Below are 25,896 nucleotides of genomic sequence, written 5' to 3' on the forward strand. Positions count from 1 at the left end.
TATTCCATGTTTACACCATCTATCCTTTTCAAATATTGTCCTACTTCAAACTACTTGACAAAATGAATTACTCTACTAAATATTTAATGCTTACCCAGGGGAAAGATTGTATCCCAGAAATGTCAAGTATTCACTCGTTTCTCTCACCTGTGGCTTCTGCTGGGTGAAGGATATGCCCCATGAACCACACAGAGCCGCCAGGGACACAGAAGAAGGCAGACGCAGGCCCATAATTCAACTCCCAGGTGACTCCCGGGGCTGCCCCAGATCAGGGAGCCCTCGTGCTTCCCTAGAGACTGAGGTGACATTAGAACACATCAGGAAAAGGAGGTGGGGAGGGCGTCCAGCGGGTAGGATCGTGCTTTTCAATATGTATTAATTACGGAAGAAATAGAAATTCAATAGAAAGGATTTCAAATGGTTAACAGTTGTATTTTCATCTACCGGCATACATTCTTCTGTGCAGTATAACATCAGCCTGGAACTGTGATCTTGGCGATGAAATGAGATGGAGGGAAAGGGAAAAGAGGAGAATGTGAGAGAGCCTCCAGCTGCTTCGGCCAGAAAGGAGTTGAAACAGCTGGAGTCAGTTCTAGAGTTTGTTATGTTTTGCTATTGTCTAAAGATGAACAGATGAGAGGAAAACGTAATAGGATCCTTTCGGTGTTAGCCTGTTTGTCAAAGTGTTTTGAACCAAAGATCTTCCTTTTATTGTGTCTATACTGGCACCTCCGTTATAACGTCACTTACTATAGGTCTGTCTGTTGCCGGGTCTGTAATTCCAAAAGCGAAGTTCACTGGTGTGTGGAGGTATTTAAGGAAAAGTCATCGCTCAAAAGCTGAAAACTCACTGCCACTGGAGGTAGGTGTGAGCAAGAGAAGATCAGAGGGAGTCTGGAGTCCGCTGGAGGATGGGTATGGAGGGTTGTCGGGAGAAAAGCTCCTGGTCAGGGATGGTGCCTCTAACCTAAGGGAACTTCATCAGTTGAATTAGAATAGCAGACAAGAGTGTAAAAATAGCACTTTGTGATTTTTAAACCTGTTTGTAAACTACATAAATAAAAAGAATGCCTGCAGCTATACCCCAGTGAATTCATCCTTGCCGACAACACTGGATCACAGAAACACACATTTTCCTAATCAACTCAAATAAAGTAACATTTCCACAGCACCAGATATATGCAAGTTGCTGTGCTAATTGTAGTGGAAAAGTTTGGAAAGTAGTAATGAAAGCACAAGTTGTTTTTAAGAACATGCTGAATGTGACAGAATCGATTATGTCTGACACAAAAGAGCGAAATAAATGGGGAAAATCTCAAACCCTTGTTGGAATCGTGTTTGCCGCAGATGTGGACTGGTCTGAATCGGGAAATTTTCAATTTACTCTTTATGCAATGAAAGACTGTGTTCTTCACATTTCATCAATGATGTAAGTAAAAAGAGTATCTTCATCATCATCACCTTAAAATTCTAAAATACGAGAGAATCCTCTATGTGAGATGGAAGGCTGGATCAGAGGGGTCAGCGTCAGGAAAGCAGAGGATGTCTTTAAAGTTGATGAGGAAAAACATTCATTTCCTAATTTCTGGATTTAAAGAAACAAATTGAATATCTTGAAGAAAAAAGTCAAAAAAACACCTCAGTTTCCTGGGCAAATGCAAATAAAGAAAACCACAACCACAGCCACCCGACACCAATCAGGGGGTGTTCCTGGTGGGCCCTTTCTGAGGATTGGTAGAAACTGCAGTTTTTCATCTCTGTTTTTATGTTTGTCCCTAGATCTTTTGAGGGTGGGGGTTGGGGAAAGGCAGGTACTGTATAAAAGAAACTGTCTTGAGATTTCTAAAATTCATACAAAAACTTCCTGGGTAAGGAAACTCACCAGGTTTGGCTCCTGATCTTTAGTGATGGACCCAGAAGCAACTTCAGCTTATTTGGATTATTTCTATGCTACAAGCCAAAACCCTGAAATTGAGGAGGCCCACTCCCCTGTGCCTTACACATCCATCTTCCTTCCCATCTTCTACACGGCGGTGTTCCTGGCCGGAGTGTTGGGGAACCTCGTGCTCATGAGTGCCTTGCATTTCAAACGGGGCAGCCGAAGACTGATTGACATCTTTATCATCAACCTGGCTGCCTCTGACTTCATTTTCCTCATCACGTTGCCTCTCTGGGTGGATAAAGAAGCATCATCAGGACTGTGGAGGACAGGCTCTTTCCTGTGCAAGGCCAGCTCCTACATGATCTCAGTCAACATGCACTGCAGTGTCTTCTTGCTCACCTGCATGAGCGTAGACCGCTACCTGGCCATCGTGTGTCCAGCCATCTCCAGGAAATTCAGAAGGAGAGACTGTGCGTATGGAGTCTGCGCCAGTGTCTGGTTTATCTCCTGTCTCCTGGGCTTGCCTACTCTTCTGTCCAGGGAGCTCACCATGATTGGTGACAAGCCATACTGTGCAGAGAAGAGAGCCACTTCGATTAAGTGGGCATGGAGCCTGGTGGCCCTAATTTTTACCTTTTTTGCACCTTTGGTGAGCATTGTGACCTGCTACTGTTGCATCGCGAGGAAGCTGTGTGCCCACTACCAGCAGTCAGGAAAGCACAACAAAAAGCTGAGGAAATCCATAAAGATCATCCTTATTGTCGTGGCAGCCTTTGTCTTCTCCTGGCTGCCCTTCAATACCTTCAAGCTCCTGTCCATTGTCTCTGGGTTGCAGCAAGAACTCTACATTTCCCAAGATTTTCTGAAGCAGGGCATGGACGTGAGCGGGCCCTTGGCATTTGCCAACAGCTGTGTCAACCCCTTCATTTACTACGTCTTTGATGGCTACATCCGCCGGGCCATCGTGCGCTGCCTGTGCCCTTGCCTGAAGAACTATGACTTTGGGAGCAGCACCGAGACCTCAGACAGTCACCTCACTAAGGTTCTCTCCAACTTCGTCCATGCAGAGGATTTTGCCAGAAGGAGGAAGAGGTCTGTGTCACTCTAAAGGAGACTGGGACATTTCAAGCTCTGTTGGCTGGAGAGTTAACTTGTCAGCGACAAAGAAAAGTATTAGTGATGATATTCACATTACTTCATAAATACAAGAGTTGACTTTTGAAGACGTGACTGCAAAGTCCCTGTGTTTGTGGATATAATCAGGCTGTGTGCTGTTTTTTAGCTGAGTGGCCTTATCTGACCTTTGACAATCAAGTTCACCAGGCACAATACAGCTTTGTGGCCTTGAACTCTGAGGGCAAGTCTCCTGCTTGGACCAGCTTTCTTCAGGAGTGTTCGTGCATGTACAGGCCTTTTCCTCTCCAAGAACCAAGGTGCCTTCCTCCATACGACCTTTTGTACAGGCTCCATTTGGACTACATTTAAAGGATTCTGCCCACTTTCATCTGGTGACAAATGTGGTGACAATGCAGGTAGAAAAAAATATAATACATCTATGCTCTGTAATTAGTTGTTCCTGTGTAATGAGTGAGGGTCTGGCCTAATCTTTGAAACTTTGCATGGTGATTCTTTACCATCTCCAGCACTGTCTTCCACCCTGTGCCTTTCACAGTAACTCTGGCCTAGCCAAAAGCTCCTGGGGATAAAATCATTTTGTATTGTGTTTATGATTGCATTTATGATTTATTTTATCACCCGGTTTTCTAGAGTATTTTAACAAGGAAGCATAGAGCAAGGTTTGACCTTTATTTTCTTTATAAGCTGTGTTGGTAAAAATGTATCTCATTGGAATGATGCAATAACTACTTTGCGATGGGGTTTTACTATGCTCTTTTGTTTTCATTGCCTTTATAAATTAGGATATGATTTTGCTTTAATTACATGTTTTTAATTACCCAGTTATCTAGTTATCAAATGAAAATGTTACTAATAATATAATTGGAGGTCATCAAATGCTTAGCTACATGCAGATTATTATTTTGTATTTTAATTAAAATGTTAGTAGTACACATTCCCTGTAGCATCATTTGCTCAGTGTATATACTTTCAAGGTTTGGTCCAGTAGTATAGGAAGGTAGGATGCTCTGAAGTGAAAAATCTATAATGAAGATGTTACTCGTATTTTCAATACATTTTTCCAAACCCGACAACCTTCCTGAATTCCTTCACCCAATAAATGTATATTGAGTCAATTGGTACCCATATTCCTTTTAAAGACTTTGAAGTGAAAAATAGGTGATTAGCAGCAACCACGAAAGGTTTTGGAGCAGCAACATACTATTGGGTAAACATCTTTTGATTCAGGAGAAACGGTTATGTTTTTACCCCCCTGTTGATGCAAATGAATTACTATTTTAATTCTAAATATTAGATTTGAAAATCAGGGAAAGCTTTAAATCTTTTCAGAGACTAGGTAATTCAAGTTCATCCTATGTACCTTTCACATTAAATGAAATCTCAAATACCAGGCATTTTCTTATATTATAATCTACTTAAAAGTTGAAAATATAGTTTTTGGTTTTATACATTGGTTAATTTGTTAATTTCTCTTAAACTTTTATTAAATAAAAAATATAATTTCCATGTATAAGTATTCTTATATGTTGTATTAATTTCTATCAACATATTGATATTAATACTGATATTCAAACAGCCTTTTAATAAATTATCATAAATAGAGAAAGAAAAGACTGTGTAAATCATAAGAAATAAAGTTGTTGGAAAACTTCAAAACAATTGAATAGATCTCCAAAAGTTAAATAAAAACAAAATACAGAGAATAGAAGACATTCACTTCTATAAAACAAAAGCAAAATCAGCAAAAGCAGGATTACTCATCACGAAGCATCACCTTTGAGAGATATAACCCTTGAACAAGAGCCCAGTCCATCAGCTGAGGTATTTGTTAGGAAATGAGAAAACTGGAGTTATTAGGTTGAGCTTCATCCTTAATGTTGGCACATTGAACAAATCATTTTAATCTTTCATACCTATGTAATACCCACGTCTATAGAATTCTCAAGGATATTGTAAGACTAATAAATATAAAGTTTTTTAAAATATTGAGTAAAAAGTTACGATATAAAGTGATTGAGTTTCTATTATTAATTATTGAATGTTACTTAAAATTTTCCAAACTAGACTATCAAATGACACAATCACTCTCATTTAACAAATATTAAGACTCTGTCTCACTTCTGTTTTATCTCTTTACTTTTTTCTGGAATATTTAAAATAACATAGAAGAAAAATATACTGTTGAACTTTTTACTACTTTAAATGGATATGATAATTTTGTGCCTTAAGAAACTTAGTGTATTTTATATTCATAATGTACCAGTGATGGAAGGAAAAATAGGCATAATTTTACAGATAGCATAACTCTGATGGAAGGTAACTCAAAACTTGATTAAGTTGGCATGTTACTATGTCGTATATGGATTCCTCTAGTATGAAATGTAATTTACGTTATAATATTTTAACCACTTAAATGTATTTTAAACCATAATAATTTCCACATTTTTGATGTGAACAAATTTTGTTTATATACATATATAGATACAGATATATATAGAAACATAGACATATATTTATAACTTTTCAATATTTTTATTATCTCAATTAAACTTCGCTGAGGGCTACTTTCTGGGAATTTAATGTCATTACAGAACAAATCAACACATATTGCCACAAATTTCTAGAAAATTAATTGGGCACCCTAACAGGATCATGCCTTGCTGGTTACGTGCAAACTGAGAAAAACAAAATAAAATTTAACAAGAATAATTGCGTAAGGAAATTAGTGCAGATTAATACTATTTGTTGTCATTTGTTTAAGCAGACCAAAGCCACTGCCAGCACTTTAATCACAAATATGAAAGGAGAGTCATCTCCCAAGGATTTCTCAAGCAATTGTTCGTGAACCTACCACAGAAAAACTCTCCGTTAAAGCGCACGTAAGATGTTGTCTGGTAACTTACAATTGATTTTAAAATAGATATCCTCAAGGCGCATGAAGTCTCAAACACACATTTGCTCTCTTCGGGTCGCATTGAAAGATGAAGACTAACCTGACGTTCCTGGGAGCCCCGGCCTTTGTCCTCTCTAACAACTCACATCACCTCCGAGTGAGAACGGCTGTCTTGGAGGAAGCCATGTGCGTGACTGACAGTGGACCATTGCTAGGGGTCACAAGTTAATTTTTAAATAGATGCAGAAATGCACAGTGCGATGGTAAGCTGAGTGAAAGAAGTCTTCCTCTATGATTCATCTCGACTCCTCAAATCATTCTCTATTCCCCCAGCAATCTCAGAAGTAAGAAATGACTTGTCAAATGTGTGCCACAGAAGACAGTGAGCCTTGGCTTTCCCTGCAGTGCTCATTCACAAAAGTCAAGCATTATTAAAAGAATTACAAATTCACTTCTCAAAGTGCCACTGGTGTAGACTGCCAGCAAGATGAGGCCTCCAGCCCCGAGAGAAAAGTGCCCTCGGAGAGAAAGCAGGAGGATGGTTCCAACCGCCAGAATATTTGCAAACGGCACTGCGCTTGGCCTTCCGCAGAGGTTGGTGTGGATTGGATTGCCTCTTGAAAATGCCTGTTCGTATTTTAAGTACTTTTCTTTGAGTCAACATTCTTTGTTTTTATCAGTTCTGTGAGTAAACAATTATGACTAGACTTTACGTATAAGTGTTAGGGGAAAACAACAGTGCCAGTGACCGGCCTTTGTCCTGCAGACGGAAAAATACAGCTTGGGATAGGTCACCCTGGTCTCTTGTTATCCTTGTCATTTCTTTAGTAGAGCTGCATTTCCTAAATGTATTTGATCAGTGGGCGTTGCATCCTAAGATTAACCTACAGCATTAAAAAAAACACCTACTTTAAATATCCAATGTTTTAAACTGTTAATAAAGTGAAGGTTCTTATGACAAATTAAATCATAGCAAAATATAATTCACATGAAATGTCCATCAGTCAATCTAAAAGTGGAGGGAAGTACTGTGTTAGTTGGCAGCCGTTATTAAACTAAAGATTTCTTGGTGTACGTACATGAATACCAAATTTCTAAGACCCAAAGGTGCTTTAAAATTACAGTGGAACTTTATTGAGTTGGCCACATGTGGTTAAGTTGAATCTTGGTTAACTTAAAGTGGTCAATTTAAAAGATTTATGATACAATGTTCATATTAGTTTTATAATGCTCTATGGACCAAGGGAAGATATCATCAATCTGACATTATTCAGAGATTTTCTTATTTGTTAATTAAGAGGAGTTAATAATTAGCTAGTTTCCTATTACGCCCACGTTAACAAGAGTTAAGCTTCATCTATGAGTATTTCATGTTTGTCAACATTGATGGGAAATTTAACATACTTATCTGCTAACTCTTATCAATTCTGATTAGAAACATTTCATTTCTCTGTTACTATCAGTTCACATGAAACATGAAAGGTCCTCATTGCTAGAATACTTTATGATCTATATTTCAAAAGTGTACTCTCCCATTTGCTCTTAATTATATACAATGCAGAAGATTTAGATCTTGTGATGTTCTTAGAGCAAATAAAATTTAATGCATCAAAAATTGTGTGGCTAAAGACTATTTTTAATTTAAAAAAATGTTTCTGTGGCAGTCTTCAGCAAGCAACTCTGCTCTTTCCCTTATAGCGTATAGACGGTATTAACAACTGTCTATTGCAAAACTTTCACAAATCCCTAAATTTTGCAAATTCTGGTATAGCATCTAATTTATTCCATACAAATTTGGTAAAGTGTAACCTCTTCAAAGCTACTGCATGATGTGCGGAAAATAAAGCAGAATTGAGATGTCAGTCCTGGATGTTTGGCCCGACTCGCTAGTTAAGTCACTCATTCCTCATCACATCATAGGTCAGTGGTTTAATTTTATGCCCTTTATGCTACAGACCTGTGGAGTTCCTTGAAAACAGTCAGCATCTCAATATCAGACTGTGAATGCGAAGTGTTTGCTGTGCACAATGCACTACGACAGCCAAGGATTTGTTATTGTAACTGATAGATTTTGAACCAGGCATATAGTGGTCTCTCACTCACAAAACCTCTCTCTCTCTATCTCACACACACACACACACACAAATACACAAACACATGGTGTGCAAATGAAACTGATAAGCATCTATGAATCTTGTTGCTAATAATCAGACTTTGGTACCTGACAGAACATACAAGAAAGGAGAAAATAAGACAAAGAAAAAAATATAGTAAATAGAGAATACAAAACAAAGTGGCACATATGAATATGAATATATCAACAGCAACAATAAAATACAAATGGATTAAAATTCCCTATTAAGGGGCTGGCCCCGTGACTGAGTGGTTAAGTTCATGTGCTCCACTTCGTGGCCAGGGTTTTGCTGGTTCGGATCCTGGGCACGGACATGGCACCGCTCATCAGGCCACGTTGAGGTGGCGTTCCACATGCCACAACTAGAAGGACCGACAACTACAATATACAACTATGTACTGGGGGGATCTAGGAGAAAAAGCAGGAAAAAAAAATTGGCAACAGCTGTTAGCTCAGGTGCTAATCTTTAAAAGAAAAAAAAATTCCCTATTAAAAGGTTGAACAAACAGCCTGTTCCACAATCAGCTGCTCTATATATGGCACTATTAACTCTAAAATTTAAAGAGGAAGAAGTAGAACTTGTTTCTTCATGGAGTTTACGATCCAAATAGTTACTTATTTTTGAATCAAAGAATGAGGTACTGGCATGCAAGAAGAACTTGGTAGATGAAAAGAAAATTACAAGTCAGATCACCCTCTTTGCTCTTTTCCAATGTTCAGGGAGAAGCCCATACTTAGTCCATGTACAAGTCACTTAGTTACCCGCCATTTTGATATGGTTATTTACTAAATATTGTCACATTTTCTTAAAGAAATGTTCACACTGGCATCACCAAATGAAAATACTTTCATCATCCTTAAAGATTTTTACACATAAAAGATTATTTTAAACCAAAGAGCACATCTTTGAAAAGCATTAGGTTTCAATTTATTTTCAAATGATGAAGTAAAGAAGATATGCAAAGTGGTGACTACACAAACCTTGCCCAAAGACAGGGATGTCATGAGACGCCCTCTCCCTGACCCTCAGTCTACACCAAAAGCAAAACTGACAGGTCAGGTGAAGACGTGGTAAGCAAAAAAAGACACTTGCCTGTGGTTTCAGGTTTAAAGCAAAAAACACAGACTCAGAGGAGTTGGAGGAGGCTGGAAACAGCTGCTCTATTTCTAATGAAAAAGATGTTCATGCGATGCAGGCCTGACTTGTGTGCATTAACGAAAGTGGTTTAAAATTAGACAATTAGCAAAGAATTGCAAAAAAGTCAATGCAGAACTGCATAACTTATACAGTCTTTAGGATTTTAAACCATAATTTCACTTCTATTATTCAAACATAGAAAAAGTATTGCCAATAAACTTATGAAAATATTTAGCATGATAAGTAAGGATGGCCAAATTAAAATAAAAGGTATAATTTTTACCTATTAAGTTAGCAAAGATTTAAACGTTAAATACTGAGGTTGATCAGAATTGGAGGTGTGGAGTGTGGGCAGACTTCTTGGACTATTAATTGAGTGTAATTTGATTAAGTTTCTAGAGGAAATTAAGAAACATATATGAAAAGCAATTCCACTTCGAGGATTTTACCCTGGAATGTAATTATGGCCACGTGCAAAGATATAAGTACATGCATTTTTATTGAAGTATTGTTTGCAAAAGTAGAAAGTGAAAACAACCTAATGTTCACTAATAGAGGATTGTCTGAATAAATTAGGGTTCCTATACATCCTTACAATGGAAGACTGTGTAACCTTTAAAAATAGGTGCCATTTACCAACATTGAAAAGTCTTCATAACAAATTAAAAGAAATTAAGTGAAAAAAGCAGACTACAAAATAGTATCTACATAATAATCACATTTGTGACTATTTCATTTATGTGAGAATACAAAAATGCCAGAACACTATGCAGCAAAACGTTAACTTTGTTCATCACTAGGTAGTGAAGTTAAGGTGATTTTTATTTTTTTTATTATTGCTTGTATTTTCCGAAAAGAACATGTGTTAATTTTGTAGTAAGAAAAAAAGCTAAATTTAGCTGCTTTTCTAAATGAAGTACACAAGATAAAAATAGTAGCTAAAGTAAATTTGCTGTAGAACATTGACTCTGAACCATAGGTCCTCCGGTTCTTCATCATAGTGTATTTCTGATTTCTGAGTATAACTCCTACACTGGCCTTGAGACCTTCCCTAATAATCTTCTGATTCTTTTAGAAGGGCCTTTCTTCTTACCTCTGCAAGTACCTGATTTCCTAAGAGAAAAACTTTCAGAACTGGTACACATTTAAAATTCTTAAATGGTGATGAGGGGTTGACCATTCCAGCATGTTCCGTGTCCTCCCTTAGCCCAGCAGCTATTACAGCCTGCGTGCCGAATCATCTGGTGGGCTGTCCCCCAGCTGAGGTGAGACAGCCCCCAAGACGGGGACAGCCACGTCTTCACGTCTGTACATCCACATCCCTGTTCTAAATCGGGCACTCGGGACTGTTGAACTGCACTGAACATGCTAGAAGCTTGACACCTTTGGCTAAAAGTAAAATGAAGAATTTTTACAAATGTTATTATTCAAATTTTGTATTTTTAACTTCCTTGCTTTTAACGTGTTGTAACTATGGGGGCCAGAAGTCTATACCAGTCATACTTCATTTGGAACTCTCCTTTAACTTTTTAGGTCGTTCCAGCTGGATTATGATTAGAGAAATAAACATAACTTTTACTTGAGTCCTAGTCAGCTCTTTCTCTCTGTGACATTGATTTCCTATTTAAGTGGAAGACTTTTCTTAATGTAAATCCACTATGATTTGTGATAAAAAATAGTGATTCCCAATTATAATCATCTGAGAGTGAAGAGTGCCTCCAGCTATCGCCAGGATGTTATAAATCTTTTCACAAACTCCAAGCCTATATTCCACATTAGGTAGTGCCTAATTTGTATGACTCTGCACTCTTGAGAGGGACTGGGAACAGTATTATGGGTCAAATAATTGATTGGAAGATAAACTCCATAAAGACTGTAAAAAACACTATACCGGTTAATAGTATCTTTCTGGGGCTGCCTGAAAAGAGCAGAGCTAACTCAAGTACCGTGATACAAAACATTTAAATCATTAGCTGATCATATTCACTATGATCCAGCTGCTTCCCCTGGATGGTAGTACAGCATTGTGGTTGAAGGACACAGATAGACCCAAATGTGCCATTGATTGCCTATGGAATGTGGGCCAGTTTCCTACCTTTTCTGAGTCTATTTCTCTCCATGAATGGGGACTGCCCTACTGGCCTTAGATGGTGGCAGCTCTGATTAACTGAAGTGGGAGTGTAAGGATTTGCCACAGAGTCTGGTACATGGGAAGAGCTTGATAAACCATAGTTCAGAAACAACTCCATTTCACAAATGAAGAAAATAGGATTCGAAGAAATCAGATTTCACACATTTCTTAGTGACTGAACCAAAAATGAAACTCTGATTTCGGTTAACCCCAGGTCTATGTGATCCCAAACCACAAGCTTTTTCCATTTCACCATATTTTTTTCTCGGATTCCCAGAATCTTTGATAGATTCTGTTAACACCACAGTCTTCTCTTGGTTTAGTTTATTTTCTCTCTCTCTCTCTACAATAATTTCTCACATTCAAACTACGTTTCTTATTTTTTGCCAGTGCAAATATCCCAAATCACCAAACGGTTTGCCTGCTCAGGACTAACGTAAGGAAAATGTGGCTTGAGGGAGGAGGAAGTCCATTTTATTAAAAATACATTTTTTTTCCAAAAGGAAAATGCTTTCTTGTAACATGTTTCCCTGTAACATGATCTCCTAATAGTGATGCACTGGAAATGGCATCTTCTGTCCCTTCCGATGGTGAGTAAAAATCTCATGCTGCCTGTAAGACATGAACGGTTACTGACTTCATACCCCAAACCCAGTCCCACACTAAGGGACAGCAGCACCTGGAGGAGGGGCCCTCACAGGAAAACAACTTTTTTAAGAGCATATACAGACTAAGTAAGAATTGTAGCCTCATTTTCTCTATCCCTGAAAGTTTTTCTAGTCACATTTTTCTTGTAATACACGTGTGGCAAGAAGACAAAGTAAATCTAATGCCAACGCTCCCTCTGTGCACTGTGTGCCCACGGGCTGTGCGACCCGAGCCAGGATCACAAGTTCAGACTTTCCCGTCCCTCTTGTCAGACGCTGTTTGGGACGACAAGAAGCTGCACCAGCCTGTGTGCAGAAGAGACTCAGCAGACAGCGCTCCTGTCCTGCAGGAGATCCCTTTACACTTTTCAGAAGGCACGTTTGTACGAGCAACCTAATTTGAATAGGGATTCCCAAATTTAGTTTTAGGAAACACAGGGGTTTCTCAAATCAGGAACATTGTAGATTGCCATAATCATAAAGTAAAACAATTTAAATTTACTTTAAACAAGAAATTATATTTTCCATGCAGCATTCTTAGGAGGGGGAGTTCAGAATGTAATGAAGGAAAACGCTAATAAGGTTAAGAATTACTGACTCACAACCAAGGAGAAAAGGAAACATAATTTTTTTTAGAATAAGACAGCATGGTATTTGAGTATTAAACCTGTTCTTTATTTTTTAACATCAAAGAACAATTATCTCAGCTTGTTTTACTAAGGGAATATATTACAATGCTAACAATTGTTTTAACCTAGTTAAAACTAGTTTTACCTAAGTTGTTTTAGGTAGTAGAAATAAGGATAAATTTACTTTTACTTTTAATTTATTTTTTAATGTTTTAATGAATATTTTACATTTTCTATAATGAGTATGTATTTCTTTTTTAAACTTTAAAAGATGCTGAACTAAATGTCACAGGTGGCATTAAACAACTATTAACATTTCAGTATAATTTTGCCTTCTCCTCTACAGTCAAAATAGGAATTTTCTAAACATCATATTGAATTTTAAATTTAATATCCATAACTTTGGGATGATTTAACTTTAGGCAAAGCCTTATCAAATTAAAACTTAATCAAATCACATTTGTTCTCACATCAAATGCAGAAAGCTATTGTTTGGTTCAAAGCTTCTGATTTACTTTTGCTAAATTGACTTGTCCATTAAGTCAAAGGTCAGGCTAGTTTGTGTATATAGACACAGTCTTTATCTAATTTTTAAATATTTAAACTTTCCAATGAAGTGCAAGTTAGAGTTGCTTGGATAGGATAACAGTAGACTGTGAGTTTTATCATTCATTCCAAATGCTCTATTCTAAAATATTTATAAATAACGTGATACTTCCAGAAAAGAGCAAATACTCGCAAGCAAAAAATTTCTAAAACGAAAGTACTGAATCTTTTATTTGAATAGTCATATGAGGATAATGTCGACCTTTAATGTTTTTCCCTTTCGCTTGGATTTACCTAGAAAGTTTTCTAGTTTCAATGTCTGAAGATTGTTCACTAAACTCTCAAGGAAAGAGAACCACCGGCCTGATGTCAATTTTCCATTGTTAACAGTGAGGCTCTATCACCAAGAAAAGTGCCCAGGGCAGAGGACAGTACATCAGTGTCTACAATTCTAGTTGCAAAAACTTTCCAAAATGAAGGTTGAGAATCAAATCTGTGGTTATCAAGTGTTCATTTAGTACCAAGGACCCGTCAGATGGTTCAATACACTAGCACACCTAATTTAACCCATAAACCAGCCTGTCGAAAGGCCTACCCTCTGCTCCTTCCTGCCCTCTGTTTTCTTCGGCTCAGTCTGTGGGTCCGTTCCCTCCTCCTCTATCTTCCTCCGCCAAGAATCTCTTCCCTACTCCTGTCTTGAGGTCTGCTTCTCTGCAAACCTGAACTAACACATGAAGACAAAAAAAATTTCTGAGAGAATATAAGTTTTCTGAGGGTTCAAGAATCCTTTTGGGAAATGTTTTCAGACATATCAAAGACGGAGCACACTATACAACAGAATAACAAGTATTTTGTGCATTTTCGTACTGTGAAAGTCATATATTCAGCAGAGAATTGTAGAAATGTGCCTCTGAGAAGTATCTTTTTTAACTGACTTAAGAAAAATCCTCACTGACACCTTAGGCGATAGGTAATAATTCTTAGTACTATAGTGATGTCTAATATATTATTAGAGTTTGTCTATTTGCACCTTTCTACTATTTCCAAACTTTCTCCCACTTCCATGGAAAATTAAAATGAGAAGTGCCTTAAAATAATGGAGTGAAAAACCATAGTGTGATACAATGGAAAACAAAGACTTTAGAATCAGAAAACTAGAGTTGAAAACCGTAACAAGAAACCACTAGTACAGCCTATGTGACCTTGAACAAGTTGTTTACATTCTCTGCCTCAGTTTCCTCACCTGGAGAATGAGGATAACTCTAATCTCCTTGGAGTTGTTGAGAATTAAATAAGTGAGCTAACTTATGTACGTTGTGAAAGTAATGTCTGCTTTGTTCTTATATTCTTTATTAACCCTGTGTGCACAGACACAAATATGTATACATATATATATATATTTAAAAAACAAATTTTAATTTAAAATAATTTAATTGTGGAGACTTACATTCATCAAGCTGTTGTTGGAGTCTGTATAAACTATACATAACATGATGTCTTAGGCAGACTATATTCATACCCAAGCATGCAGACCCAAAGAACCAGGCCCCTCTTTCATGGTTAATAAATCTATTTTAGCCTCTGGGCAGCAAATTATGTAAATTATATTTGAGAATGATTTTTATTCAAATCATTATAATACATTTATTATTTAGCTCCAGCTCCCGCTGTAACAGAAAACACCTTTAAGGGGATCAGGTGATCATCCCTATTCCCGTGACTCTGTGTCTTTCCTTAGTCTCTGTACGTCAAGTTTTTCATCTGGAAAAATGAACACAGATGTGTGTATACACATATCTCTGTCAGAAATTATACATAAGGAGGGAGGGAGGGACATAAATATCTACCAGCCGCGGTTTTGCTCTGAGGGTAGGAGAAAATGCTAGCTGTAGGCAAGAACTTCTCTCTTTGAAAGTCAAACCCTTTCTTGGCTTTGACATTTTTGAGAACTTAAAAAGCGCAGACAGATCTATGAATATAGATCTGCGAATGTTTAAAATGCTCCATCAGATAGACTGGAATTCAAAATATCACACACATTTTGTGCCTGTGTCTGTAAAAAAAAAAAAGAAAGAGATAGATATAATATTCTTGCCTGCAATTGTGGTGCCCACCACACTGCCCTCCGGAATAACGAGCTCAGTTTGGGGGCAGGGTGGGGGGCATGTGGGAGAGACAAGGAAGAGGATGAGAAATAAGAAAACGGCATCTTCACTCTTACTGATTTTCCATTTACTTTAGGAAAAAATTCCTCCCCTGTGCTGTTTTTTTTAAAAGATTTTATTTTTCCTTTTTCTCCCCAATGCCACCCGGTACATAGCTGTGTATTTTTAGTTGTGGCTCCTTCAAGTTGTGGCATGTGGGACGCCGCCTCAGCTTGGCTTAGGTGAGACTCTAACGGGCGAAGCCCTGAGCCGCCAGAAGCAGAGAGCGCGAACTTAACCACTCGGCCACAGGGCCAGCCCCCTCCCCTGTGTGTTTTTGTGGCTCAGATGACCAGCCAGCTGAGAACCCAAGGGGTGGGGAAGGCTTCCAAGGAGTGTTAGAACCAGCAGGCAAAGCCCTGGAGAAAAGCGCCTGTTGACTGCACTCAGCTGTGCCCTGTGAGGGCGCCGGCCCAGAAGGGGGGAGGGGGGAGGGGACCTTGGGGCCGATACCCCCTTGCTATCCTCACCCTTGGGTAAGGCTGCCAGCAGCGGTGCCATGCACGGAATACTCAGCCGCTGAACCATCTTCAGGTGAATGCATGGCTTTCATCTCAAGTCTAATTTTCCTCAGCCATTTCTGGTTTTGTGCCTCTCTGCTCTCCATTAAGGTCAAAACAGCATTAACGGTTTTTGACAGGGTAAACGGTGGGTATTTTCCTTTGTTTTACTGCAAAATACAGAAAATGAGAAACAGCAAGAAGCTCCTCATCGTCTTTAGAAATAGTGTATTTGGAAATTTCGAGGTAAAGCTCTGGTTAAATTCAGACTTAAATTCAGTTCAATTTAATGTGCTGAATTTCAAAAGGAAATTTGGTTCTCTGCATTTTAAAATTCATAACAACCGTTTGCAATATTCTATCTAATGCAGACATATCACAGTGTGCATGATAGACAGAATTAAAGGCTCCTTTATATAAATTTTTATAGAATACAACACACACATGGCTGTCAAGGGAACTGTAAAATCTTCTCATTCAACCCACTGTTTTTCAAATGAGGAAATTAAGTGAAGAGTCTTAGTCAGAAGCCAAACTCAGTTGTGCTTTTTACAACATTGTGCTGGTACTCATGGCTACAACTACAAACATTGTTAAGAGAATGATGTATGTCTGTGCCAGCCGGGAAACAGCCCTGCCCTGAGTGCTCTGAGTGCCCTCCTGTCGCGGCGTTTGGGCACCTTCCCCGGGAGCTCCTGGACCCTTCAGCATCAAGCAACTGAAGGGTTAACACTTTCCAAGCTAGAGGCCGCTAGGAGCCAGCCTCCTGTGCTGACAGCAGTGTCCTTTCCATTGGTGGTGCCCAGGAGGGTGCAGCTTGTTAAATAGCTTTGAGTGCCACCCCTGCATGCAGTCAATGACAGAAACTTAAATTCCCAGCCCACTGGACATTTGTTTGGTTGAGCCCGCAGGCATTCTCATGCTCTACTCCAACCCCTAGGCAATCAGTTCTCTGCTCTTTCCCACACGACTCATGTGTTTGAGTAAAAGCTGAACTTGCTTTCAGCCCCATGGAAAAGCCTGGATAGACTTCAGGTCCTCAGACTTCCATCCCCTGGCCACGGTCACACAGGGTAAGCATGTGACCAGCCCGTCAGGCTATTTGGAATGCAAGACAGCCCTGCTCTCTCTGGCATTGGGCCCTACTGAAACTTGCAACCACCTCATTAACAGCAAGGGAGCCAGTCTTAGAATAAAATTAACATTGTTGACAGTATGGAGAAAAGACAGAAAAGCAAAGCAACACAAAACAAAACAAAAAAAGCTGGGTCCTTGCTGGCAGGGCTCAGCTGCTAGATCAAGCCATCCCTGAAGTCCTCACTACATCTTGGACTCCCAGTCACCTGATCCAAGCACTTCTTTTCTTGTTGAAGCCCCTCCCAGTTTGGTTTTCTTTTACTTGAAACCTTAAGGGACCTCATAAACTCATACCCTGGTTCCCCAGTGAAGTTTTGCCAAAATTATCCAGTACAGCCCTAAAGTTAATTATACCACAAAGTTATAAAACAAAGTAGAATTTCCCAAGATATATTCTGAAGAGCACGAATTCCAAGAGAAGTTAATAGATATTATGGTCCTGGAGAGGAACAGCTCAATAAGAAAAGTCAAACAGACAGAACTAGATCACCCGGCAGAGAAGATTTGTGGTGTACTCAAAATTTAAATTTAATTTTTTATTCTCACCCAATCCTTTTCTAATTTATTCAGTATGCTGATCATTTCCTGCCCCTGCCCGAAGACTTTGGCTGGTCTATGGACTTTTCTGCTTATTCTTTGGGAAGAACTTTAAATCTCAAAACACAGCATTAATTCCAACAACAGAATAACCTCCATTCTTCTCTTCCTGTCATCATTCACCTCCTCACCAGCTGCTCCGGGAAGGTGGGGTGTAGTAAAGTTGCCAGATTTAGCAGATAAAAATACAGGATGCCTAGTTAAATTTGAATTTCAGATAACTAGCAAATAATTTTTAATGTAAGACTGTCCCACATATTGCATGGGCTACCCTTATAATAAAAAAGTGTTCACTGTTCATCTGAAATGCAGATTTAACTGAGCACCTTGTATTTTCTGTGGCAACCCCTAGGTGAGGGCAGGCAGAAGAGGTGAGGGGATTTCCAGTCCTTACTTTGCTGAGTGATTTCATGTTCCTTGGGCATGGCAGATGGTGAAAGTGGCTCCTTATGGGCCAATTTTAGGAGTTCTTTGAACGTTCCAACCTGGGGGGTCCTCTCCAGTGTCAACTCTCAAGACTTGAGTGATACCTCTCATGCCCCCAGGATGCCTGCCCCACTTTAGCCCCTAGGCCATCAGCTGGGAGGCCCCACACCAGTTGTCACTCCTACAGCCCACCCTTGGTCCATGGGAAGCATGAGACATCCTTACTTCCAAGCAGCAGCAAGCTCCTAGATTTGCCACCAAAGTGCTGATGGGCTTTCGCATCTACATTTCCCAGGAGGGAATCAACCTCAGTCTGCAGTGTTCCAGCATTAAGCTCTCGGAGTCGTCCCCTGAAGCCCTTGCCCACTGGGCTTGGTGTGGGAGGAGCAGCTTTCCAAGGGGAAAAGGTTGGGGCCCATAGCACAGCTGCTTGTGTCTCTTGAGGATGTCTTACCAAACCTCGCTCTTCCCCAAGAGGCTCCAGAGCTGTGGAACCGGTTCCCAGATGTTGTGCTTGGACATATGCATATGGTGACTTAACCCTCACCGGGGAATTTTGCATTTATTTTATCTTGATGCCGAGCCGAAATTTCAGTTTTGCCTTCTGTTATCCAGGTTTCTTTTCTGGGAGGATTCTCATAAGTTTTGATACAGCATGCATGATGAGTCTACACAAAGCGGGTATTGTTTGCAGTAGTTCCCAAAAGGATTCAACTATGTAAAGTTTCTCTTTTTTCTTTTTTCCTGGAGCTTTTAATAAAGTCAGTGATCTGTGGCACAGACTTTGGAATGTATTTCCCTGGAAGACTTTTTTAGTGATTAAGGGTAAGAGCTGTGAGTCCAGATTTGAATTCTGGCTCTGCCACTGATTGTGTAACATTAGGCTCCATGCCTCAGTTTCTTTAATCACAGATAAGGGGATCTACCTCACTGAGTTGTGGTGGAAGTGAAATTAGTCAAAACACGGTCGAACAGCCGGGACAGTGCCCGGCACAGAGGATGTGCTCAGTAAACACCATTGTCAGCAGCAGCACGGGCAGCAGCAAAAGTAACGCACTGGTCATAACTGTAAAATAGCAAACGGCTTTCATCTTTGGGACACGTGTCACTTTGCAAATCCACGCGTTTCTGATTTTATAGATCTGAGAAAGCAAGTATTTCCATACGTTTGAATATGGCTAAGGGAATCAACATGCCTCCGGAGTCCTCTATTACAACTATACTTTTTGTACCTTCCTGTATTTAGTCACAGAAAACTTTTTTTGAAATGTTGAACATCATTTCCATTGAGTTAGAAGATGTATAATTGAGAATTATCTTTATTGCTATCATTAGGTAATTTTTAGAGAAAGGAGGATGCTTAACCCAAAGGGAAAACAACATCATTAGCAACTTTGGCTAAGAATATAATTATTACAAGACACAAAGTTGTCTATTTTATAACCAAATTCCCAAAATGTGCATTTTGTGATTTTTCAACCCTCACAGCTCTGCCCGAAGCCACGTTCTTTGCCTTAGACCACAAGACAAGCGCGCCATCATCATTAACTTCTGAGAAGCGTCTTGCTTGCCTAGGAGACTCAGAAAGGGCAGAGAGAAAACAGCCAGCCAGCCCATACCTCAGGACCACTCATTTCAAACACTCGGCTGTACCCTAACTTGCGAGCAGCACAGTGAGCAGAGGCGGGACCCGGCTGGGCTGTGACAAGCCCAGTCAGTATGTTTGGTTCTGAGTAGCTCAGAAACTTTGAGTAGCAATTCCATTCAATTTCAACAGCCTGTATTGCTATGGGTTCAGTTGTGTCCCTTAAAAAGATATGTTGAAGTCCTGACCCCTAGTCTCTTAGAATGTGACCTTATTTGAAGACAGGGTGTTTACAGACGTCATCAAGTTAAAACGAGGTCCTCGGGATGAGCTCTATTTCAATATGACCGACGTCCTTATAAAAAGGGGAAATTTGGACACAGACATGCACAGAGGGAACATGATGCAGACACAGGGGGTCGATGGCCACCTACAAGCCGAGGAATGCCTAGAGCTGCTGGAAACTAGGAGGAGGCCCAGAAAGGACCCTTCCCTGGAGCCTCCAGGGGGAGCACGGCCTGCCGGCGCCCGGCTTTCAGACTCACGGCCCCCGGAACCGTGAGACAACACATCGCTGTTGTTCCCAGCCCCTCACTGTGTTGCACTTTGTTGTGGCCGCCCTAGGAAACACACCATGTGCAAGTGTGTCCCTCCAAACACACAGATTCCTAAAAGCACTGGGCCTCAACTTTCTTCTGCCCACTCCCAGTAGCTCGTGGAAGCTCAGGACCTCCTCCGGGAAGTCAGCAGAAATTTATACAAAGAAGAACCCCGCCCATGAAGGCACAAAAGTGATAAAACTAAACTGCCAGGAATGCCATTTCCATATTCTCAATTTTTATTTCAAATGGTTAAGAAAGTATCTCTTTTCCTGAAAGATGTCATGGACATATTCTGCCTCTGGAGCTGCCACATTTATAAATAAAATATTAGTTTTAGAGACCAGCCATGTTACATTAAGAATGAACTTTAATTACAAAGAATGATCCTGGGATCCAAGGATTGACAGCAAACCTACAACATTTACTGGCTCCACTCAGGATTATCGCCCGATGCTGACAGGGAGATGCTTGCGCCCAGCTCAGCCCCGCACACACCAGCCTCGGGGCCACCCTGGCGCCCTCATTTACTGGGCGTGAGGAAAGCAGAGCAGGGGGTACGGTGGACTGCTTTCCTGAGCTGCCGGCCTCATACATGGCCCCAATCCCTGACTATTTCTTGAAAATATCCACCCTTTAAAAAAAAAATGGCAGAAATCCTTGGTGTCTGGATTGTTGTAGAATTCCTGTTAAAGCACAGGCCTCAAAGCGTGCCTCAGAAAATGCCCACAGGAGTTAAAAACATTTCCCCTTTTTTATACTGTTCTCTCCTCGTTCATTCTGCAAAACTCCCCACAGATGCCTCTGGAGTAGTGGGACGTGTCAAGTCCAAAATCTCTGGACAGAACGGTCAGACCAGGGAAGACGGGCTGTGGGTTTCATGGGCTCTGACACTCACAGTCACCACGAGCTCTGGTGCTTGTCACAAGGGCTGTCAGCATCTGGTTACAGAGACTCTCAGTTCCTAATGCGTAAAAGGAGGAAGTTGTACAACACAGCCCCGAATGACCGTCCAACTTGAAAATCCTATGACTCTGAATCTAAATTCAGAGCAGGGCATGGATGCTGCAGTGATCTCACACTTTTGGTTAATTTTATAAGAACTGAAAGAAGAATCGTCACTGAAGGGATGGCAGCATTACCAAAGGGAGGCAGAGGGTTTTTGTGGTAGATGCTAAGAAACATGCTATGGTACCAAATGACCCCACGTGGAAACAGAGAAGTAAGATGGCCAACAGCACCCGCCCAAGCCATTCCCAGGAGGGGGGCCCACTGAACAAGCAGAGTCCTTGGGGGTCTTTCAGTTTACCTGACCACTCCCTGCGCTCAATGTTCTTCCAGGTTTGAGCACAAAATCCCATCACAAGTTGGGTGATCCATTAGTGGAACCAATCTTTTCTCTCTCTCAGATTGCACAAAACTCTTACTGCACACTGAAGATGCCTCTTATATTCTTTCAGGATATGAGGTGATGTATCAGGATCCTAGGAGGAAACAGATGGCTTGCCAAAATTGTAATTCAAGAGGAACTTAATACAGGGGATCACAAGGGGTGGTGCAATAGCCTGGTAACAACTCAGTGGGTAAGAACGGAGCTTGTATCTACGTCCAAAAGGAAGAGGAGAGGGAGCCAGCCCCCCAAAGAAGGGAGCTGCGCAGCCCTCTCTAAACATCTCTAGAAAAGGCTGCCAACTTGAATCAACCCTACAGGGAGGGAGCCAGGGGAATAAATGTCCTTGCAGCCAGGGCAAGGCATTTTGAAGACATCTCAGTCCTCGCTAGTTGAAGCAGTTCCTGAATTCTCTTCACTCCCCCAATCTGTTGAAAGTATGTTCTCACTGAGGAGAAGTCAGAGGTGAAAGCCCTTTCACCAACACTCTCCCCAAGCAACGCAGACCTGCTGGTGTGGGAGAGGTGGGAGTGCACAGACCCCAAAGGACTCCTTACCCCAGAGTGCGTGCCCTACCAGAGGTCAGACGGCTGGCCAAAAAAAAAGTCCTAAAAGTTTATTACTTGTTATTCTTTGTAATTTAATACTCGAGAGATTGGTTTTTCTTTGGAGACACTCAGTGGAATATACTTCACCCACAAACAAACTCCTAGATTTAAAATTGCAGCCCTCTCTTCAACACCCAGCATTGCTTCCGAAGGCCACTGGGGTCAAACTCCTACAGTCACATCATTGAGACTGAAATATCAATCTGAGAATCTCATACTGTCCAGCTTTATCCAGTATATTTCTTTATTAAAAATCCCCAGTTGGATCTATTCTTTTAATTGCATTTCTACCCAAAAGAATAAGCCAAATTCTCTGCAACATCTAACCTGGGGTAGCAAATACAGGGCAACTGCCATCCTCTTCACTCCCATCCTCACAGCAGATGTGACTAATTGACCGTTTCACGCTCCTAGAAATTGTAAACTACGGTAATGAGTGTCTCTGTCAACAGATTCTCAGTTGGACAAAGGATTTAGCTTCTGCTTCCTTCCTCTTTCAGCCCCTCCAGGCCTTTCCAAGTGTAGTAATATATGCTATAAAAGGCTTGGTAGGGTCTATTGCAATAAATCCTTACCACATGATAATAGTGCACTGCCCTATAATCAACCTGCTGCCAGCATTACTTACAAATTACTCTTCTCTTTCTTATCTGCCCCTATTAATCCTGTGACATCCCTGGAGTTAAGGAGTGGTCATAATTAACATTCATTCTCACGTAGGCTATTCTGTAAACACTCTGGTAAACAGCTTGTTTTCTTACGGCTTTGTTGTTTACAACCTAAGCCGGAATTCTTCCACTTCTGAGTGAAACAGGGGTTCAACTGAGGCAGGGAGCACACCAACCAGGGGAATATATCATTCCTTCTCGGTTTTACTCTTTAAGACTACCTAAACCCATCAAATCTGGAACACCAAAGTGGGGAAATAAAAAAAACTTGCTTGATGCTACAGACAGGTAATTTTAAAGATAATGCAGGACCCTTAGAGTACTTGTCTTATACAACAGGTAACATAAACCAAGATTAGCTTCAAGGGAATGAAGATAATTATTTGGTGGTTGGCCTTATGGTGTGTTCATTTGTTCCACAAATGTTAATCATTACCAAGTGCACATTTGCCAGGCTCTGCTATCGGCATTGTTTATAGGCTCTTCCTAAACTTCGGAAGTTGTCTGGAGGGCAACACACAGTATCCTGACTGGTCGGAAACAGATGAGATTACGGTGGATGATCATGGATCTGGCCTAGTCTGGCATTTCTTACAATCTTATAACATTTTTTATTGTGGCTATCGATTTACTAGAATATATAAGCATAATGCTGCCTAATCTATGTCCTTTGCTCTAAGTGATTATAAAGAATGTGTATAAACAGACAAAAGTAAACATTCCTACTGAAGTCCTAGCTGCTCATCTGATTCAAATTCTCTCTTTTTAAAACATAGATGCTTTGGCCAAATAGTTGACTTTTCCCATCCTGGGTTCTGAGCTAAGTTGGTTTCTCTAATATCAACATTTCCTTTCCCCTCAACTTTATTCAGGCTCCTGCTGCCTAAAGTTCTGTTTCTGCGGCTTCACTTTACTCAGTCCGACGGTAACACGCTGAATTCTTGCCAACGAGAAAGAATGCTCAGGAATACAATGAGTAGCGACGAAACAATTTCAAAACGCTGTTGGTTTGCTTTCTTTCTAGAGGATACATCTAGTTCAAAGGAGCCAAAATGCTTTTACCCCTCCCACTACATGAATTACCACCTCCCTTATGAAGAAGTAATTATTTACAGAGCCTGTTAAAAAAGTAGTTCAGATCTGGGTCTCCTTTAGAATTTCTTGGTCACATATTTTGCTTCTCTCCCCTTATTTAAGAATTATTTTATTGTACATGTCATTCCAAGTACTTAAAAATTGTTGTGATTTTGAAAAAGGTAGTTAGAAAATCGACAGAGGAGAAGACATGACATGAGTTATGAAAACAGTCATTGAAGCCAAGTTTGTCGCAGGAAGAAAAGGAAACCAACGACGCAGATGAGCAAAACCATCTTTCTAACATCGCGCTTGGTGGCCAGGAGGCGGCTGATAACAAGTAGAAGTAAACAAACCCACCCTCTTCTACTGTTCAAAATGCCTTCTCTTTCCACATAATTATGCAGAATCTTACCTTAAAGGGGAAGATCACAGGCTACTATATATAAAAATCAGACTTTGGTGTTTTTAAAAAGTTAAAAAAATCCGAAAAGCCAATAAGAGGCAGAAGAGAAAAAAAGAAGGAAGCCAGATGTGTGTCTGTCTTTCTGGAAGAAGGGTTTCTGAAGGCTTTTTTTGAACTCTCTTTAGCTACAGCTAAGCTGAGGTTAGCTAGAGCATCGCGTGCCAATCTGGAAGGGTCCGAGGGGCTGACTCATTTGCTTTATCTTTCTTGTGAAAACGAGAGGTGGCAACCATCGCAGGAGAGCAAAGGGCGACTTGCTGACTGATCTCTTGACTGAACTGAGGACGGCAGTCACACGCAAGGTTCAGAAGCTCCTGCTCCCAGAGAAACCCAGCAGCTTTGTAGAAACAGCGTCGTTGCTATCCAAGAAGACAGGTGGCAACTGAAAACACAAACCTGAAGAAAACAAGAATAAACAGCTTTTTCAGAAATTTGTCAACAGGAACAAATAATGAGGATTATTCTAGTTCTCACCTATGCCTGCTGCTCTCTGCTATATATTGCACGTTAAAATAGAATTGATTGCTGTTCTGTGTTTTTAAAATTCTCACCTTTTCTAAATGCATCACTTTACTTCTAACTGTCCAAATAACACTTTATAGTTTATTTCCTCAGAAACAGGTGCAATTTTAATAGAGTGGTGGGGGCAAAAGCCACACACCCACCCAAAGTGTTGAGGAGTGAGCAGTGGGACCTTGAGCAGAGGGAGATGGAAAGTGATAAATGCCCTAAGAAGTCACGGGAAGGTCAGAGTTTCTGCTTTCCTGGGGCATTGGGGCAAGACTGGTTGAGCTGAACTTCACAGACAGACACTTGTCTTTCCACATGGATTTGGAAAGGAAATAGGAGCAACAACGACAACCTTTGTTGAGCACTTACTGAGGTGAGAGAGATGAGAAACAGATACTTTTCTAAACACTTTACCAGCATATCTATTTGAGGCCTTAAAACAACCCGGAGAAGTAAATGTTGTTACCCCAGTTTCAGGGGTGAAAAAGTTGAGACCCCAAGTTAATGGCAAAGGAGAGTGAACTGATGGAATCCAGACAGACTGATCCCGTTGTCCACCTCAGGCTACATGTTCTGAAAGCACGTCTGCATCCTTTGTAAATGATGATCGACACTTCTGTGTTCCTTCAGTTAGGGAAGCACGTCTGCACATATTCTGCAGATATTACCTCGATTTACCTTAACTAAAGCCCTGATAGGATGTTCTTCTCATTAGGCTTGTTGCTGAGGTGAGAAACTCAAGTCTCAGGGACTTCTCAAGATCACTCATCCAGGAAATGGCAGAGCCATGACCAGAGCACAAATCTCGCGCCCTCAGTTCTTCCACTTGCACAGTTTTGCCTCCAGCCTTTTATCTGTGCTCCCCTCCTCACCTGTGATTCATGGAAGGCTGTGATGTTGGTAAATTCTCACAGTAACCTGCAGCCAGAACTGAGGCCTTAGCCGTACGCTTTACGGTTTCGTCCCCTGTCAAAACACAAAGGCCCTCAGGAGAG

The 25,896-nt window shown here is 40.5% G+C and overlaps 1 protein-coding gene and 1 long non-coding RNA gene across 3 annotated transcripts; one reads left to right on the top strand and one right to left on the bottom strand.

Annotated features, from left to right (window-relative positions):
- The first annotated feature begins 341 nt into the window (after nt 1–341).
- GPR15 (G protein-coupled receptor 15) lies at nt 342–7,944 on the top strand. Of its 2 annotated transcripts, none has more exons than XM_070508547.1 (2): nt 342–3,414; nt 5,940–7,944. In XM_070508547.1, the coding sequence occupies exon 1, from the start codon at nt 1,908–1,910 to the stop codon at nt 2,988–2,990; it is 1,083 nt and encodes a 360-aa protein (XP_070364648.1). In that variant the 5' UTR covers nt 342–1,907; the 3' UTR covers nt 2,991–3,414; nt 5,940–7,944. The 2 variants fall into 2 exon arrangements, with proteins under 2 accessions (XP_070364648.1, XP_014685948.1); XM_014830462.3 differs by having other exon boundaries at nt 5,784–7,942.
- A 6,733-nt stretch (nt 7,945–14,677) lies between these two features.
- On the bottom strand, nt 14,678–24,787 carry LOC123286127 (uncharacterized). Its single transcript, XR_011503113.1, has 3 exons — nt 24,341–24,787; nt 21,495–21,669; nt 14,678–21,149 (listed from the first exon to the last, which is right to left on the bottom strand). It is a non-coding gene; the product is annotated as an uncharacterized lncRNA (long non-coding RNA).
- Between the last annotated feature and the right edge of the window lie 1,109 nt (nt 24,788–25,896).

Source organism: Equus asinus, chromosome 5 (assembly GCF_041296235.1).
Source record: "Equus asinus isolate D_3611 breed Donkey chromosome 5, EquAss-T2T_v2, whole genome shotgun sequence".
Lineage (NCBI taxonomy): Eukaryota > Metazoa > Chordata > Mammalia > Perissodactyla > Equidae > Equus > Equus asinus.